Below are 20,788 nucleotides of genomic sequence, written 5' to 3'. Positions count from 1 at the left end.
TACATTGTATGAAGTCCAAGATAAGCAAAACTAATATTCTGTGATAGAAATGAGAACAGTTACCTCTGGCAGGGTGGAGGATTTGACTACAGGGGGGCCTGAGGGAACTTTCGGAGTTAAGGGAAAAGTTCTTTTTTTATTTTTATTTTTAAAAGATTTTTTATTTATTCAGAGTGACACAGAGAGAAAGGCAGAGACATAGGCAGAGGGAGAAGCGGGCTAAGAGAAGAGTTCTATATCTTGATTTGATGTGGGTATTACATGGGTACATACAATTGTCAAAACTCACTGAATTGTACACTTAAGGTACATACACTTTATTAATAATACATTAAACCTTGATTAAAGAGAACTTGAATGAAATTCATTTGAAAACCAAGTGAAAATTGCTTACTCTGAGATGCAACTTTTGGCCTAATACAGAGCCAACCATTCGTCTACTTTAGTCCTTTGAATACGTATGTGATTGGTTCACCAGTGATTCATTATTCACCAAAGGAAGGAAGGGCTCAATAAATTTGGAGACCTGGAACATCTTTGTGTCATTTCTTCAGTACGTCTGGGCTTTGCAGGAATTCATCAAGCTTTTAGCAGTGATCTGCTCTCACAGTTGGCATGCTAATACTTTGTATATTTGAGAGATGATTTGCAGTTAAAGCATTTATTCATCCATCACCATGCTGAGCTTCAAAACACCTTATATAAGGCAGGTAAAATAAGTTTTGTTATTCTTCCTTTTACAGTTTGTGAAAGTTAAATAAAAAAGATCCCACAGCTATTATTTTTTTAAATTCATAATCGTCCCTTGTGTCCTCCCCCACACCCCCACCCAGCTATTAAAAGACAGAGCTGAAATGTCAAGTCAGGTTCAAGGAATTTGAAATTAGATATGTAGAATTTTTTCCACTATTTCATTGCAGAAAAATCTAGGTCTCTCAGAGTAAGAACTAGATTCAGAATGACAATACTGTGACTTCCAGGAACACAGTGAATTCAGTATCATAATGCAGGCAAGCAAGGTACTCAGGGTGCAAAATTTAAGAAGGTATCTCTCAGGTTAGGGCACGTACCAATCCTTCTTGGATGTTAACATAATCTTGTTGTTACCAATTTAAATATAAAGAAACTCTTAGAGGTAGGTTAGATGACTAATGTCTCATAAATGGAAAATAGCAGAACAAAACATTAAGAAGGGGACTTTAGGGAGCACCCAGGTGGCTCAGTGGTTGAGCATCCGCCTTTGGCTCAAGTCGTGATCCCAGGGGGGTCCTGGGATTGAGTCCCGCATCGGGCTCCCTGCAGGGAGCCTGCCTCTCCCTGTGTCTCTCATGAATAAATAAATAAAATCTTAAAAAAACAAGGTAGGGCTTTAAGCTTCAAATTCTACTAGGGCTACTCTTCAATAATGCTTTGTGATTTAGCCATAAGGAGGATTAAGACCATGAGGTTTTTAATTTATTATACTTTTAATAAACAATTGACCAAATGGCTTTCAAATTCAAATGCAAACTTGGGCAACAATAACCATCCAACAATTCCTTTATTTTTTTTATTTTTTTATGATAGTCACACACACGGAGAGAGAGAGGCAGAGACACAGGAGGAGGGAGAAGCAGGCTCCATGCTGGGAGCCCAACGTGGGATTCGATCCCGGGTCTCCAGGATCGCGCCCTGGGCCAAAGGCAGGCACCAAACCGCTGCGCCACCCAGGGATCCCCATCCAACAATTCCTGATTAAAAACTCTCAGCAGGGCAGTCTGGGTGGCTCAGCGGTTTAGCGCCGCCGCCTGCAGCCCAGGGCCTGATCCTGGAGACTGGGGGATAGAGTCCCATGTCAGGCTCCCTGCATGGAGCCTGCTTCTCCCTCTGCCTGTGTCCCAGCCTCTCTCTCTCTCTGTGTCTCTCATGAATAAATAAAATCTTAAAAAAAAAAAAAAAAAAACTCTCAGCAAAGTAGGAACTGAATTTCCTCAAACTGATACAGTTTCTATGAAAACTCTACAGCTAATGTCATACTTATTAAAGACTGCTTTGCTCTAAGATCAGGAACAAGGCAAGATGTCTGCTCTCTCTACTTCTATTTCATTTTGTACTGGAGGTTCTAACCAATGCAATAAAGCAAGAAAAGCAAATAAGGCATTCAGATTGGAAAAGAAGAAAAAAAACTGTCTTTATTCAAAGATGACGAGAACTTCTATGTAGAAAATTATAAGGAATCTACGGAAAAGCTATGAGGGATAATGAGTTAATAAGCAAGGCTGTAGGATACAAGCTCAATCTACAAAAATAAATTGTACTTCTTGTATATATTAGCAACAAACAAAAACTGAAAATGTTATTTTATTTTTAAAGATTTTATTTATTCATGAGATACATGGAGAGAGAGGCAGAGACACAGACAGAGAGAGAAGCAGGCTCCAGGCAGGGAGCCCGACATGGGACTCAATCCTGCGTCTCCAGGATCACACCCTGGGCTGAAGGCGGCACTTAACAGCTCAGCCACCCACGCTGCCCTGAAAAAGTTTTAAAATGTCATTTATAAAATTAAAAAATATAAAACACTTAGAGATAACGCCAAGAAATGTAAACCTGTATAATAACCACAAAATATTGTGAGAGAAATTAAAGAAGACTGAAATAAATGGAGAACTACACTGTATTCACAGTTCAGAAGACTCAATGTTGGTAAGATGTCATTCTCTCCTAATTGACCTATAGACTCAAATAGCAACAAAATCCCAGCAGGCTTTTTTTAATAGAAATTGACAAGCTTATCCTAAGATTTATATGGAAACACAAACTAGAATAGCCAAAACAACTTTGAAAAAAAAAACAAAAACAAAAACAAAACTGGAGGACTTAACACTATCTGACTTTAAGATTATGAAGCTAGGGGCAGCCCAGGTGGCTCAGTGGTTTACAGCGCCTTTGGCCTAGGGCCTGATCCTGGAGACCTGGGATCGAGTCCCACGTCGGGCTCCCTGCATGGAGCCTGCTTCTCCCTCTGCCTGTGTCTCTGCCTCATGAATAAATAAAATCTTAAATAATAAAAAGATTATGAAGTTATAGTCATGGAGATAGTGCAATATTGGTATAAAGAGAGACAAACCAATTTGATGTAACAAAATAGGGTCTATAGTAGACCCACACATTTATAATCAGTTGATTTTAGACGAAGGTGTAAAGGTAATTCAATAGATAAAGGATAGTCTTTTTTTTCTTCAAATATAATTGATATACAATATCCTATTAGTTTCAGATGTCCCTTATACTAATACAGTATCTTTTTTTGTTTTGAAGTTACTTAATTCAGTTGCTTTTCTCCTCTGATGTGTTGCTCGGGAATGTGCTTTTAATAGCTTCCAGAAAAGGAAGGACAAAATTGTCTAGGACAATTGCTAGGACAAAATAGTTTTAAAATGTTGCATGTCAGTTTTGTCTTTTGGCTGGGGATAAAATTCTAGGCAAAATTAGAGGTATTTTCCTTTTGCTTTTGAGCTTTCAGTAATGTTGAGAAGGGTTCTCTTTATTTTTAGCATTAGGAAATTTCATTATGATGTGCTTTGGTTTGGGCTTTTTTTTTCCTAGTAGGCTTCATGCCCAACATGGGCCTTGACTCATGACCTTGAGATCAAGTCACATGCTCTACCAACTAAGCCAATCAGATATTCCTGTTTTATTTTTCCCTTACTGTGTAGGATATTCATGGCATTTTCATCTGGATTCATGTTACCCAGCTCTGGAAAGTTTCCCTGCCTTCTACATATATATGATTTTTCAGTATTTTTCCTTCCATTGGTTAATTCTTTGAATCTCAGTTACTAGCTGTAGGTTAGAATTCCTGGATTGCTCTTCTAATTTTCATATTTTTCGCCTATGTCCAGCATTTGTCCTTTTGTTCTCTTTGCCGAGAGCTTTTAATCTTCTAGAACTTCTGTTGTGATTAATTTGAACTATCATATTTTTAATTTTCAAGACCTGTTCTTATTCTCTCAATAGTCCATTTTATTTTTAAAAATTATTTTTGGTGGGCAGCAAAGTTTCTGGAGTGATAGTCAGCAAAGTTTATTAAGAGTACAAAGCTCCCGGGAATCCCTGGGTGGCGCAGCGGTTTAGCGCCTGCCTTTGGCCCGGGGCACGATCCTGGAGACCAGGAATCGAATCCCATGTCGGGCTCCCTGCATGGAGCCTGCTTCTCCCTCTGCCTATGTCTCTGCCTCTCTCTCTCTCTCCCTGTGTGTGACTATCAAAAATAAATAAAATTAAAAAAAAGACTTATAAAAAAAAAAAAAGAGTACAAAGCTCCCGATGAGGGAGGGGACCCGAGAGGGTTGCCCCTGAACAGTCCCCTTTAAAGATAGTATTTTGAGAGGTGGCTAGGTGGCACAGTTGGTTGTGTCCAACTCTTGATCTCAGCTCAGGTGTCAATCTCATAATTGTGAATTAAAGCTCGACATTGGGCTCCACACTTAATGTGGAGCCTACATAAAATATTTAAAAAGATAACATTTTACTCATGTTTCATAGAAGTAAGATCATCGCTCAAGTCAGATTTAATTTTTTCTGAATTTATTTCCTACCATTTTCCAAATTGTTTCTTCAGATTTTTTTTCTGTTTAACCATTTTTATTCATGTTGGAATCTTTCCTCAAATGTCTGATTATTAGCAGTTAAAATGAGATGTCTAAGTGTCTATATATACAGTCTTTTGGTGGGAAGATGGATATGTAGTTTCTTGGTGAAAGGGTAGAGGATTGTATCTTAGGAGCTGCTGACTTGGCTTTAATTAACAGGGTTGTCAGCTGAGAATTTTTTTTTTGTTAGTGGGCCCTCCAAATATATCTGTAGGACTTTTATCTGGAGTTGTGCTCCCCAAGAGTATTTTAATATCTTGCCTAAAGGTATAAAGCCTGACTGCCAACATTTTGGGAATAGGACAGGGGAAGGGTCTGTGAGGTCTCATCCTTCAGCATGTAGACTTTAACTTGTTCCTCATTTTATCAACTTATGTTCCTGAATTGGAAACCTCTCTGGTTCACTCTCTCTAGTCTTATAGGGTAGAACAAGGGTTAGTCACCTAGTTGCATTGTTTGGGGCTTCTTAGTAGACTTTGAGCTAAACCCCCCCTTTTTAAAAAAAAAATTTTTTTAAAGTAAGCTCTACACCTAATGTGGGGCCTTGAACTCATGACCTCCAAGATCGAGAGTCGTATGTTCTACTGACTGAGCCAGCCAGATGTACCGCCCCTCCCCACAACCTCTCATTTTCACTTCAGTGATCAACTGCCTTCCAAAGTCTCTAGGTACCATGGTGCCTTTCTGGGATTTGGAAAGACCAGGTAGCCTTGCCCATGTCAACAATACATTCTCAGGAACTTAGGTTTTGGTTTCTTCCTTCACCTAAGTCTTAAGGGTAGGGGTAGTATTTGTCACATCGGAGTCCAATGCACTATCTGGCCCCAAAGGAACACTTAACAGATGTTTGTTGAAGGTCTAGCTAAGTGAATTGAAGTGAGTACAACTTTCCAAGCAATAATCTCTTCATCTGCAAAGTTGGCACAGTCATCCCTGACTGTAATTTCACAGTGTTACAGTGAATATCAAATAGAAAAAAACATATGAAAAGGCTTAGTAATAATGTAAAAAAAAAAAAAAAAAAAACAATGTAGCTTGGTTTTTGGACCAACAAGGGATTTTATGCCACTACAATATATATTTTATTAGAATTTTCATTTTCTTATTTTTTTTTAAGATTTTATTTATTTATTCATGAGACACACACACACAGAGAAAGAGGCAGACACACAGGCAGAGGGAGAAGCAGGCTCCATGCAGGAAGCCTGATGTGGGACTTGATCCCAGGTCTCCAGGATCAGGCCCTGGGCTGAAGGCAGGAGCCAAACCGCTGAGCCACCCAGGGATCCCCTAGAATTTTCATTTTCTTGTATAGGAACTTGCCTTTTATATCCCCATCTGGGAGAATCATCTTTTCTTTCCTCTTCCATCATATCTGGTGAATCACCACTCAGCTTCCAGTCACTGTAGTAGCTCTAAGGAATCCCTCCCAAGTATGGATTCCAGAGTGATCACACTGATTTATCTTTCTCTGGGGGAGCACACTGAACAGAAGTTAGTCTTCATCTTAAGGCAATATTTTAAATAAAATTTCATGCATATTTAATTCATTAATAAATCCTTTAAGAATTCATCTATAAAAGCTGGTTCATCAAGTATCAGATATTTATTATCGAGAGTAAAGAAAGTATTTGTACTAGAATTATGGAGTGAGAAATTCAATACTTTTATTCATCTTCTTTTAGGGTGCAAGTAAGCATTAGAGGTGATGTTGGTCACAATGGAGTACGATAAATTGATAAACAGATGCCTTATCTTACCCAATTCATAATCTAAAAATTACTTTTTAGGGCTTATAAACTGTCTACTTAAAATGCAACTGATTAGAGTGATTATGGACCTTAAATAAAAATATTTGACAAAAGGTATAAGGTGGTGTTGTCACCACGGGAAGAAATAAAGAGAAAAAGTCCAAAAACATGGCCAGAACATTGTCTTTCTGTCACTTCTGCTCTTGGACTTCTTACCACACAATTCCTTTTTTTTTTTTTTTTTTTTTTTACCACACAATTCTTAATAGCCAGAAGAAAAGTGCACTTTGAAAACGTTGACCTAAAAGAAAAAGATACAAATAAGTAGCAATTGCTACAAAGACTGGCCAATTATTAACATGTGTAAATAAAAAATGAAACAGAAAAGGCCTCTTTCTCTATCTGGTAGATAAGCTGCAGCAGGAAGTGAAGAAGAAAGAGACAAGGTAAAGTAATTACCCAAAGTACTATTAGTGCACTCTTTTTTTTTTTTTTTTTTTTTTTTTTTTAAATTTTTTATTTATTTGTGATAGTCACAGAGAGAGAGAGAGAATGAGGCAGAGACACAGGCAGAGGGAGAAGCAGGCTCCATGCACCGGGAGCCCGATGTGGGATTCGATCCCGGGTCTCCAGGATCGCGCCCTGGGCCAAAGGCAGGCGCCAAACCGCTGCGCCACCCAGGGATCCCTATTAGTGCACTCTTGTCAAAGAATCCACCCAATAATTTCAATTACTCATAAATGTATTGTTTTCCTGAAGAGTTTTTAAAATCATATTTCAATAATTCTTAGAATGGTCAATAATTCAAAGAAATAAATGGGTATTCAAATGGTCCAAAGAACAAAAATCTCTAGTTTTTACATTCTTGTTCTATTTCCTGTATATTTAAACATTTTCATTTTTAAGAATTCTTATTAAATTTACTTCCTTTTTCTCTCTAGGAGATTCCTGAAAGTAAGAATGTAAAGAGAGGGATGCCTGGGTGGCTCAGGGGTTGAGCATCTGCCTTCAGCTCAGGTCGTGATCCCAGGACCCTGCAACGGGCCCCTTGCATGGAGCCTGCTCTTCCCTCTGCCTATGTTTCTGCCTGTCTCTCTTTCTCTCTCATGAATAAATAAATAAAATCTTAAAAAAAGAAAAAGGACAAATATCAACATCCCTCTCAAATGAATAGGGTGCTAATTCCACTAATTATAAACTTTCTATTTCTCTCCATTCATAAAACAGACAAAGGCATTATTGTTCTCTAGTTTTATTATTTTTCAATCTTCCCAACACATGTACTATAACTCATTTTGAGATTCTTTTCAGTGCATTTCACGGCAAAAATGAACAAGGGAATCATTAAAATGGTTGTACATAAACCAGTTATTTTCTTATAATTTACAATTTGTTGAAAAAAGTTATTGTTTTGCTGTTTTCATCCTATTAACCTCTTCAATAAAACACAATTTATCAGAGCACAACGCTTAAACTTCTTATGATGATGAAAGAGATACAGCCACCTACATGGCTGATGAATAACAGGTATGTTACACACAATGATTGGAAGACCACATCAGAAGAAACAGAGTAAGGCACCACTCTTGGAAAATTAAGGTAGCTTGCAGTAACAAGTGTTGAGCACCATAAGTAGGTGCTCAATAAATACTTGAATGAATGATGAAAGCCATAATTAGCACTATCCTTTTAATTGCCAGCAATTCTTCAACTTCAATAAAATACTTACTGAAAAAAAAAATCTGTACCTGAATACAACTTCCTGATATCTTATTTCATATTCTTTCTTCAGCATTTGAGTTTCCTTGAAAAGAAAAGAGAACCATACCATACATGCACTCAGCCATATATGTAACTTCTGAATTACTGACAAATATGAATAGTTGTTTTAAATTTGAGTGAACAGAGGTAAGATGAAGCATACTTATCCAGAGGGATAGCACATAATACTGGATATTAACCTACAAGTGGAAAAAAAGGTAAGGAAAAAAAGTAACAGTTTTATTTTTTAATGTCTGCATGTTCTTTAATGCCTCAGTTTTTGAGAAAGGCCAAAATCTCATCATATTGACATGAACACATTTTAAAAAATTGTCTCTCAAGTGTAGTATTTAATAAAACTAGGTATTGAAAAATGTTCTGAAATTTTTCAAGTCAATGTTGTTTTCAAGTATATTAAAATGCTCAGAAGAAAAAATTCTCCATGGTTATAATTCTAATCAATTTATAAATATACTTTTTAAAAGAGAGTTCCAACAGAGGTGGATAATGGATAAGCTCCTCAGACACAGGCACACAGTCTCTCTGAAGGAATAGAATGCCTTGTTACTACAACCTGGTTGACTCTTTTAACACTGATTTCAGGCACAATGGCTGAATCCACTTCTGGGTCATCGTCCTCCTCCTCCTCTTGGTTTGTTTGTAAGAGTAGTGAATACTTCAGTTACTGACAGAAAGCAAAGCACAAACTCTGAAAGAGACTTCACTTTTCACTATAAAGAAATAAAAAAATCACTGAGTTCTCGCTGTTGTGTGTATCTGCCACCCCCATGTGAAAATGGGGGGTTCAAACTTAACTTTAGGAGCAGGGACTGGATAAAAGATTAATCACCTAAGAATTCACGTGAAAGGTTTTCAGATGATATTGCTCGTATCACATGAACAGATTGGTGAGGCCCATCGTGCTTCTTCAACACTTTGGTCTGCTGCAGTTCTACGGTGCCCTAGTAGATACATTCGTGTTTAGCTAGATTGAGTCTGTGCAATCAGGAAGCAGGTCACTCAGTGCAATGACTCCGTTCTCAGAGGGTTAGGGTAAACAGAGAGGAAGTTCATTTGGTCGAGTCTTAGATAGTGGGTGTCACTCTGCTGGTTGTGTTGTTGGAATTATTTTCCACAGGGGTTTATGATAAACCCAGCCATCACCCTGAAACAAGTAGAAAAGTAAATTAAAGAGCTAGCTGTTTAATACCTTCACAATCGGTAACCCAAACTAGAAGCAACACCTTCACTAGCGTGGAATTCTACTCTCACACTTAAGTTTTTTGTGACAGGGGAAAAAAAAATCTCTATGCTTAGGACATTAAATAATGCCATTGGTTTAGCTAGGATTAGGGGAGAAGTTCTGGTCTGGGGGCACCTTAGTCGATGCCCCATGATCACTTTTTTTGCAATAGTCATTTGTAGCATTTCTGCCAATTTTGCCAAGACAATGCAGCCTGAGCCTCACCCACAGAGTGACCAGCAGAAGGCAAGTGGAGCACAAAGAAACGGTCATCAAGGTACCAGCTGTTCCCTCCACCTCATCTGGCATCACTAGTATCTGAATATTGTTTTCTAGTTCGTTCCTGACTTTACTCCCCTCAGTTTTCCCTGGCTCCTGTGAATAGAAGGATACTGCAAGGAATTAAAGTTAGAGTCAGAGAATGAACTACAACCAGGAGAAGACCAAGTGAGGAAAAGAAACGCATGAAGCCAGATCTTGGGCTGCAGGACTTGATACAAACTGGAGTTCAGTCTTCACTGGACTAGGTGAACAAAGTCAGATCTGAGCCTCTCCTTAGCTTGTAGCTCCTTCAATTTATTTACATTAAAAAAAATATATATATATATATATGATTTTATTTATTCTTGACTAGGCCTCATACATGGCCTACTGAGCCCAATTTTAGCAAAGAATCCTAAGCCAGTTTACCAAGAATCTCCTCTACCCCAAATCCTCAATTTCAAAACTCCTCTTCTCCCACCCTTGATATTTAGTAAGTTCCTCTCTCCCCACCCCCATCCTTGACATCTAAGATTCTTTTTCACCCACTCCCTCACATTTCCATTTGTCCCTCTGCCCAGAGCTGAGTTCTATCCCTCTTATCTATTACAAAAGTCCTAAATGAAGATTTCCTTGATGTTTCTAAGAAGTATCAAGAGAATTTTTCTTTAATAATAGCAACCATAAGGTTTATATTAAATCACCTGGCTGATAATTCTTAACTCCTATAGTACTGATCTTTGAAAAAAATGTCACCTAATCACATCACAGAATGCTAGACTGGTAATGTTCTATCTGTCCAAGAATAAATGAGAAGTAGCAACTTTAAATGTCATGCTATTAGCAAGAATTGGGGTGCCTATTTTATAAAATTTCATAAATTGTATCTTTTTCTTTTTTTAAAAGATTTTATCCTTAAGGAATTTCTGTACCCAACGTGGGGCTGCACCAAACTGAGCTAGCCAGGCACCTTCCTATCTTTCAGCCATTATAGCCTCCTGCTCTTGGACCTCAGAATTCTCTTCTAATGATTTACAGAGGTCCTCGCTTAGAAATTCTTCTCCTAGAATCTGCTCCTGGTACATCTGCTTTCTTCAAAATGAAAAACTCCAAAGTTACCAGACTATAACTTTGAAAAATCATTAAGAAGTTTTATTTTTTCATATGAAAGAGTAGATATGTAAAGTACTTTCCCTTTATTATTCCTACCCATGAAAATGGCCAGTATTTGTAAAACCCAATGATTAGAAAAATGAAGGTAATGGAGCTACTATAATAAACTACGGATTTTTAAGGTTAATAACTATGCAAAAATCAAGATCAAAATACTTTTTGCAAATTCCTTCCTAATAGACCACTACTAAAACTCAGTGGGCTCTTTTAGACTTGGCTATTGACAAGAAAACCTTTTTATCCTCTTTAAGTAATCTCTATACCCAATGTGGGGCTTGAACTCACAAACCCGAGATTCAGAATTGCATGCTCTTCTGACCGAGCCAGCCAGATGCCTCTGACAAGAAAACTTTTCTTGACATCAGCTCTGGTCTGCTATTTCACCTTACTCTGAATTCTACCAGAAAGTAATAACCAAAACAAATATCTTTATATTTAGATAATATTCCAGAAATTATTTAGTCCAGCTGCAAAATCAGTGCATCAACGCCTTCGACATAAATCATGGTCTCATACAGGACTAACAATGTATTACTATAAAATGTACTCCCTTATTATTATTGGGTATTTTTGACTGTTGTACAATTTCTTCTTATGCTAAGCTCAAAACTCCAGGTAGGTTGGACCTACCTCGGGACTGCTACAATCTGATAAAAAATTTCTACATGATACAGCACACATATCCAAAGGTCACAACAAATGGCCCTAATTTTTTGTTTCCTAGGCTAAACATCCATTTTATTCTTTTTTTTCTTTAAATGTTGCAAAGAGTCTAGCCACTTTACTACTCTTTGTGTAGCTAATTAAGTTTCTTGTCTCCCTTTAAAATGTGTTCTCTGGAAGTGAACACAGACTTTCAGTGTGGTTCAAAAGACAATAAATTACAAATTGTACATTCTATTACTGTGATTGGAGACTATGTTAGTTTAGCATTTTTCTTTGTGGCCAATTTAATCCCGAAATCTACTTCATCTGAACTGCTGGTAAAGGATTTTACTTTGGCAAATTGTGAAAAGCTCATGAAATAGCACATGGTTAAGCTGGACTTATTTTAGAAATAAAGATGTACAAGTGATAACAATTCAAGAAAGCCAAATTAAGACTTTCACACCAACTAGAATGGGTATAATGGGTATAAGGCAGGCAATAACAAGTAAGCTAATGTTTTCCCTAAATAGATACTGAGTTTTAGTCTGAAGACCTGTAGAACAAACCTCTTTAATAAAATATTTGGTTTTCCAGGGTGTGCCTGTTTCAGTCCGATGCCTTTCTTCGGTCCTCTGGCGCTCTTCCAGGGTACGTTTATGCTCTGTGGCTTTATCAATCTCAGATTCCCTCAGAGAGTCTGTTACATTTTTCCACAATCGCCTATAATTAGAAATACCACACATCTTATAAGCATTCTTTTAAAAAAGATAATTAAATAGAACTGATACCCTTGAAATTAACAATAATTTTTTAAAATTATGTTCCTGAATCAGATATATAATTTCATATTTATGAGTTATAAGAACACTGATACTATGGTGCTGATACTAATGTCCAAGATGCTGCTGCCTCTGCTTTTTCTTTACAAATTAAAAATAGGGCAGCCTGGGTGGCTCAGCGGTTTAGCACCGCCTTCAGCCCAGGGCATGATCCTGGAGTCCGGGGATCGAGTCCCACATCGGGCTCCCTGCATGGAGTCTGCTTCTCCCACTGCCTGTGCCTCTGCCTCTCTGTTTCTCATGAATAAATAAAATCTTAAAAAAAAAAATAGCTTGTGTTTTTCCAAGTTATAGAAAGATTTTTATTTTTAAGAAACTTAGGAAGTAATAAGCAAAAAGATAAATACATTTTTTAAAGGCTGAAAGGTAAAAGAGACAACTTCTACTTTTGGACATGATGAGATAATAGGGATCACACTTACCCTCCTGCCTTTAATCAGCTAGAAAACCAGACAAAATATATTGAAATGACAGAAGCTGCAGACAGTGAGCAAAAGGCAGCATAGGACAGTGATTCCTTGAGTAGGGAAATAAATGAGGGGAGTTCTATGGGTGTTCCAACTCACTGGCCAGAGTTTATAGGCACAGAAGAGGGAGGAAAGCTCAACTAACCCCAAGCAAAAGAAAACGAAGACAACTCTTTAGGAGAAAGAATAGTCTGCTCAACAAATGGTGCTGGGACAAATGGATATCTACAAGCAAAAAGAGGAACTTAGACCCTTACCTCATAATAAAACTTTTACAAGAAGATATAGGAGAAAATCTTTGAGTCTGGATTAAGCAAAGATTTCTTAGGTATAACATCAAAACCACAATCCATAAAAGAAAACCATGGCTATTTCATATCACAAAAAAATAAAAACCTTATACTGAAATAAAACACTAAAAAAATTTTAAAGTGAACACAGGCAAGGAGGAAATATTTGCAAAACACATATCCAATAAGGGATTTGTATCCAGAATTCATGAACTCCAACACAAGACAATCACACATTTCACCAAAGAAGATACAAAAATGGGTAATTAATTAGCATGTGAAAATATATTTGATATAATTAGTCATTTGGAATATGTGAATTAAAACCATAATAAGACTTTCACACCAACTAGAATGGGTATAAGGGGTATAAGGCAGGCAACAGCAAATGTTGATAAGGATGTAGAGAACTGGGACACTTACACACTGCTGGCAGGAATATAAAATGGTATAGCCATTTTGGAAAATAGTTTGGCAATTTCCTGAAAAGTTAAATGTAAAACTTCTGACAATCCAGCAATTGCACTTTCACATATTTACCCAGAAAAGGAAGACATATCCACCTAACGATTTGCATGAGAATATTCATAGTGGTATTAATCATTATGTCCAAAACTGGCAATGTCCATTAATTGGTGAATGGATAGAGAGAATGTGGTTCTAGTCAATGGAATACTTTTCAGCAATATAAAAAAAAAGAACTACTTATACATATCATATCATAGATGAACCTCAAAAGCATTATGCTAAGTGAAAGAAGCCAGGCACAAGATATCACATATTATATGATTCCATTTATCTAAAGTGTCCAGAAAAGGCAAATTTATAGAGACAGAGAGTAGGTTCCCTGAGACTGGGGGAAGAGGAGTGGAAGGGACATTAACTGTAAATAGGAATGAGGGATCTTATGGCAGGATGAAGATTGTGAAAAACTGATTTAAGGTGATGACTGCACTGCTCAGAAAAGTTGCTAGAAATCACTGAATTACACACTTGAAACAGGTAAATTTTATAATATGAAAATACCTCTTGATAAAGCTTTCAAGTGGCAATTTTACTATTAAAGTAGAATTCAAAGAACTATAACCAGGGATAATGAAGGTCATTTCATAATGCCATGTGTCTGTGCATCAAGAGGACATACAATCCCAAATGTACATGCTCCTAATACAGGTTTCAAATAACATGAAGACTTCTATAACTACAAAGAGAAATATTCAATTATAATTGGTAATTTCAATAACTCATCTCAACTGATAGAACAAGTACACAGAAAATTAGTCATGACACAGAGTTCTAGAAAAATACTATCAACCCACTTGAGCTAACTGAGGTTTACACAATACTGTCACCTAACATCAACAGAACAACATTCTTGTCAAGTGCACTTGAAACATTTACCAAGACAGACAGAATGAATTCAGAGTCATAAAACAAATCCCAATAATATGAAGGATTAAACCACACCAAGTATATCCTTTGAACAAAATTAAATTAAACTAAAAATTAGTAACAGGAAGATATCTGGAAAATATCCAAATATTTGGAAATTAAATAATACATTACTAAATAACTTCATGAGTCCAAAAAAAAAAAAATCACAAGGAAAATCAGAAAACACATATCAAAAGTTCAAAAGTTGTGAGATATAAAGCAGACTTAGAGAGAAATATATTAAATATTTATATTAGGAAAGAAGAAAAACCGAAGGCCTCATCAGGGGTCAAACTATGGCTGGCTACTCATTTTTGTGAAAAAATTTTTATTGTAACATATGTTAGTTGTATCCATCTATCCTTCCACTGTCTGTGGCTGCTTTCATCTTCAGTAGCAGAGTAGCTGTGGTAGAGGCTATCTGGTCCAATAGGCCTAAAATATTTGCTCTCTAGCCTATTAAAGTTTGCTGATCCCTGACCTAAGCTTCCCTTTTAAGAAATTAGAAAAAGAAAAAGCAAATAAAGAGGAAACAAAAAAGAACAAATCAATGAGTAAGAATATAGAAATACAGAAAAAGCCCAATGAAACCAAAAACTGGTTCTTTGAATAAAATTAATTATTTAATCCTTTAATAAATAATCCTTAATCAAAACCTTTAATCACATTAATCAGGAAAAAATATTACCAACATAAAGAATGAAATTAGGGACATCACTAAGATCCTACACATGTTAAAAGAAAACTAAGAGAGTATGATAAACTATATGCCAATAGATTTGACAAATTAGATGAAATGAATCAATTCCTTAAAGACACACTACCACCTTTTACTCAAAAAGAAAGACAATCTCAGTATCCTTATCAAGATACTGAATTGTAGTTAAAAATCTCCTCAAAGGAAACAGGCCGATATCCCCCGTGAATGTAAATATAAATCCTTAATAAAAAATCCAGCATTCTCTCTTAAACATTTGTCTGCTTTAATAATAGCTGGATTCTTACAACTGTTTCTACATTAAATTTGTTCTATTATTTTAGTTAAAGTATATAAAGAAAATCTAGGGCCACCTGGGTGGCAGTGGGTTAAGTGCCCCAATAAAAAGAAATCTTAAAATCTGGCCTCAGGACGCCTGGGTGGCTCAGTGGTTGTGCATCTGCCTTCAGCTCAGGGTGTGATCCCAGTCTCTGGATCACGTCCCACATCGGGCTCCTTGTATGAAGCCTGCTTCTCCCTCTGCCTATGTCTCTGCCTCTCTTTCTGTGTCTCTCATGCATAAATAAATAAAATCTTTAAATAAAGAAAAGAAAATCTGGCCTCACACCAAATACACAGTTGGAGAAGAGGATATTTTAATCTATTTTTCAAGTAATTTCATTCTTTGGTATTATATCAGATTTAGCAGGTGGTATGTATGCATGTATTGAGAGAGAGAGAGAGAATATCTTAAGCAGACTACTCTGTGTGCCGGGTGGAGCCCTATGCAGAGATCAATATCACAACCCTGAGATAGTGACCTGAGCAGAAATCCAAGAGTCCAATGCTTAACTGAACTAAGACACCCAGGTGCCTCAGGCTGTAGTTTTTTAAAGGTTGCCTGCAATGTGGAAACTGAAAGATATCAATGAATTTTTTATATTGTGCTACATGGAAATTCGCTGGACTAATTGGCATCCTGACTGGATTTTTTTTTTAATTTAAATTTTAGGTAATTAACACACAATGCAGTACTGGGTTAGAATTCAGTGATTCATCACTTAATTAACAACACCCAGTGCTCATAACAAGCACCCTCCTTAATACCCATCATTCATCTAGCCCACACTCCACCAACCTCCCTCCACCAAGTCTGCTGGCTCTGTTATCGTTCTGTCCCTTATGGCATGTTTCCCTTTCTCCTTTTCTTTTCCCCCTTCCTGTAAGTTCATCTGTTTTCTTTCTTAAATTCCACATGAGTTAGAGCATATGGCATCTTTCTCTGATTTATTTCACTTAGCATAATACACGCTAACTCCATCCACATCATTGCAAATAGCAAGATTTCATTATTTATGATACCTGAGTAATGTTCCATTATAGATATCTACTTAGATAGCTGGATATCTATATCACATCTTTATCCATTCATCTTGACTAGATTTTTGAAGGGATCTTGAATGATTCTGTAACATCATTATTCACTTGAAAAATAATCTCTCAAAAAGAAAGGAAGGAAGGAAGGAAGGGAGGGAAGGGAGGGAGGGAGGGAGGGGAGGGGAGGGGAGGGGAGGGGAGGGGAGGGGAGGGGAGGGGAGGGGAGGGGAGGGGAGGGGAGGGGAGGGGAGGGAAGGGAAGGGAAGGGAAGAAAGAAAGAAAATCTCTTAGGAGATCCCTGCGTGGCTCAGCGGTTTAGCGTCTGCCTTTGGCCCAGGGCATGATCCTGGAGTCCTGGGATCGAGAGTCCCCTGTCAGGCTCCCTGCATGGAGCCTGCTTCTGCCTCTGCTTGTGTCTCTACCTCTCTCTCTCTCTGTCTCTCATGGATAAATAAAATCTTAAAAAAAAAGAAAAAAGAAAAATAATCTCTCAGATGTTGACATTTTATTATGTAATATTAAAAAAAAAATCACATTCATTACTATCATCACCAATTTCACCAGAAAACTTTACTTGGGAAGCTTTCATACTCATGTGGCAGATACAAGTTCTCCAAAAATCTGATTTTTGCCTTGAAGCTTAAATAGTTTTTCCAGTTTAATTGAGATATAATTGACCTACAGCACTGTTACGTAAGTTCAAGATGTACCGCGTAATAAGTTAACTTACATATACTGTGAAATAGCTACCACAGTGAGTTTAGTTAACATCCATCATTACATACAAATACAAAAGAAAAAAGTTTTTTCTCCTTGTGATTAGAGTTCTTAGGATCTACTCTTCTAACAACTTTCAAATATACCACACCGCAATGCTAGCTGTAGACATATTGTACACTATATCCTTCAGTACTTGTTTATCTTATAACTGGAAGCTTATACCTATTGATCATCCTCATCCAATTCTTTCAGTCTCCATCCCCTATCTCTGGTAACCTCAAATCTGATCCCTTTTCCATGAGGTTTTTATTTTGCCTAGATTTACACATAAGTGAGATCATACAGTATTTGTCTTTGTCTTTGTCTGACTAGCAGAATATCCTCAAGGTCCATCCATGTTGTCACAAATGGCAAGATTTCCTTCTTTTTAAGGGTTGAATAAAATTCCATTGTGTATATATACTACAACTTTTTTTTAAGTATAAAAAATTTTTTTAGTAGTCTCTATACCCAACATGGGGTTCGGCTTACAATCCTAAGATTAAGGGTCACATGCTCTTCCAACTCAGCTAGCCAGGCATCCCTACATACTACATCTTCCTATCCATTCATCTGTTGACAGACACTTAAGCTATTTCCATCAATCCATCCATCCATCTACCCACCCATCCATTTATTTATTTTCCACTTTCTCCCCTCTTCTTCCTTTACTTTTTAAAATATTTTAAACTTTATTTACTCATCATGGTAAGTTTACTCTTTAATCCCCATCCTCTATTTCTCTCTGCTCATTTTTTTAAATATTTATTTATTCACGAGAGACACAGAGAGAAAGGCAGAGACATAAGGGAGAAGCAGGCCCCTTGAGGGAGCTTGATGCAGGGTACCATCCTGGGACTCCACGAACATGCCCTGAGCCGAAGGCAGATGCTCAACCACTGAGCCACCCAGGCATTCCTGTTTTGCTTCTTAAATTCCACATATAAATGATACCATATGGTATTTCTTTTCTCTTACTTTGCTTAGCATTATACGCTTCAGTTCTATCCATGTCATTGCAAATGGCAACATTTCCCTCTCTTTTAGGCTTAATAATATTCCATTCCATTTTGTGTCTCTGAGTGTGTGGTGCGCACACACACACCACATCTTCTTTATCTATTCACCTCATACTGGGTTGCCTTCATAGTGGCTATTGTAAATAATGGTGCTATAAACATAGGAGAGGCATTTATCCCTCTGAATGAGCATTTTTGTATTCTGGGATAAATAATCAGTAGTGCAATTACTGGATCATAGAGTAGTTCTACTTTTAATTTTTTGAGGAACCTCCTTACTGTTTTCCATAGTGGCTGCAGCAGTTTGCATTCACACCAACAATGTAAGAAGGTATCTTTTTCTCCACATCCTCACCAACACTTGCTGTTGTATCAGTTCTTTACATATTTTGGATCCTAACCATTTATGAGAAATGTTTGCAAATATCTTCTCCCATTCTGTAGATTGCCTTTTAGTTTTGCTGTGTGAAACTTTTTTTATTTTGATGTAGTCCCCATAGTTTATTTTTGCTTTTATTTCCCTTGCCTCAGGAGACATATCTAGAAAAATGTTGCTACAGCTGATGTCAAAGAAATTTCTATCTGTGCTCCCTTTTAGGATTTTATGGTTTCAGGTTTCACATTTAGGTCTTTAATCCATACATCATTTCCATTTGAATTTTATTATTAGCAAAAAATATCATCAATTGTTTCCTTGAACTGCCATGTTCATGTGTTTCACTTGTAAGAAAAATGTCTGCCATATATAGAAATTAAAAGTTATGCTTTGTCAATCATTCTTTTTTTTTTTTAAAGATTTTATTTATTCATGATAGTCACAGAGAGAGAGAGAGAGGCAGAGACACAGGCAGAGGGAGAAGCAGGCTCCATGCAGGGAGCCCGATGTGGGATTCGATCCCGGGTCTCCAGGATCACGCCCTGGGCCAAAGGCAGGCGCCAAACCGCTGCGCCACCCAGGGATCCTGCCAATCATTCTTTTAAGCAGAAATGGTGTCTCATGAAAAGAGCAATTAGTTCAGCTTGTAATTCAAACAACTACACAAGTGCTTTACCTCCAGATAACCACCATATTTTTTGGGATCTCCCACCAATGCTTTATACATACATACTACCAATTTGTCATGTAGAATATTAAAAAGATGAGCACTCAATAGTGCAGATTTAATAAAATTAACAATATATACTTTTTTAAAGATTTATTTCCTTTATTTGAGAAAGAGTGAGAGCACGAGTAGGTGGGGCAGAGGGAGAAGGGATCTCAAGCAGACTCCACACCAAGTGCAGAGCCCCAACACCAGGCTCAATCTCACAACCCTGAGATCATGACCTGAGCTGAAACCAAGAGTTGGAGGCTCAACTCACTGTGCTACCCAGGTACTCCTGTACTGTTTTAAGGACATTTTAAGAAAAAACTTAGCATCTTAAGGGGTGCCTGGGTGGCTTAGCACTTGAACATCTGCCTTCGGCTCAGGGCATGATCTGGGATTGAGTCCTGCATCAAGCTCCCTGCAGGGAACCTGCTTCTCCCTCTGTCTGTGTGTCTCTGCCACTCTCTGTGAGTGTCTCTCATGAATGAATGAATGAATGAATATTTAAAAACAAAACAAAACTTAGCATCTTATACAAATACACGTACATGGACAGTGAAGAATACAATGACTACCTGTACAGTTGTAAGCTACTGCCTGATTACTGCTAAGCTCAGCAGTGCTACCCACCACTGCTTATGCAACACCAATGCAAGTGCCAACAGAGTGAAAGAGCAAATAACATCTTAGCATTATTATGAAAATAAAATTGAACTTGCAAGCCTCCTGAAAATCTCAAGGACAGTTGAGGGTCCACAGACCAAACCTTCAGAACCTCTCCTTTTGATTCACTGTACGGTACCTAAAACTCATTTTGCATTCTATGTTAACCATACTGGAATTAAAATAAAATAAAAAGAACGTATCCTTTAAGATAAATCCCTATAAGAAGAATTTTCCGTAATCCTTACTGTTTTATTTCTTGATGATCTGAGTCTTTGGTTAATGTATATTTAATCCCTTTACACATATAATTATAAATGGTAACTTCTAGTTGTATTATCTTATGTTCAATGCTTCGTTTTTATTCCCCCCCCCCCCTTTTTAATTGATATGCTTGGGTGGCTCAGGGGTTGAGCATCTGCCTTTGGCTCAGGTCATGATCCCAGGGTTCTGGGATCGAGTCCTGCATCATGCTCCCTGCAGGGAGCCCGCTTCTCCCTTTGCCTATGTTTCTGCCTTTCTGTATCTCTCATGAATACATAATTCTCTTTAAAAAAAAAAAAAAGAATAATTTGTCTTACTGTTCAGTTTATATTTCTTTAAATTCTAATTACACTGAATAATTTTTCATTCTTAGTGGGTAGTTTTTTCCCTACTTTTGAATTTCCTCTTTATGTTCTTTGC

General features: G+C 37.2%; 1 protein-coding gene across 2 annotated transcripts in view; it reads right to left on the bottom strand.

Annotated features, from left to right (window-relative positions):
* Positions 1-7,621: 7,621 nt before the first annotated feature.
* The window catches only part of OSBPL11 (oxysterol binding protein like 11), an 81,657-nt gene continuing 68,490 nt past the window's right edge, over positions 7,622-20,788 (bottom strand). The window contains exons 12-14 of one of the 2 annotated variants that reach the window (XR_013372110.1): positions 12,038-12,191; positions 8,997-9,311; positions 7,622-8,877 (exon numbers count right to left, since the gene is read on the bottom strand). Coding sequence is in view for 1 of the 2 variants with exons in the window: in XM_077883764.1 (XP_077739890.1) it covers positions 9,246-9,311; positions 12,038-12,191 (220 nt within the window). In the remaining variant the exon portion in view is untranslated. Of the gene's footprint in view, positions 9,312-12,037; positions 12,192-20,788 lie in introns of both variants that reach the window. The other variant, XM_077883764.1, reaches the window with a different exon arrangement.

This window comes from Canis aureus, chromosome 35 (genome assembly GCF_053574225.1).
Source record: "Canis aureus isolate CA01 chromosome 35, VMU_Caureus_v.1.0, whole genome shotgun sequence".
In the NCBI taxonomy this organism is placed as follows: Eukaryota; Metazoa; Chordata; class Mammalia; order Carnivora; family Canidae; genus Canis; species Canis aureus.
This window is presented reverse-complemented; position numbering and strand designations above follow the sequence as displayed.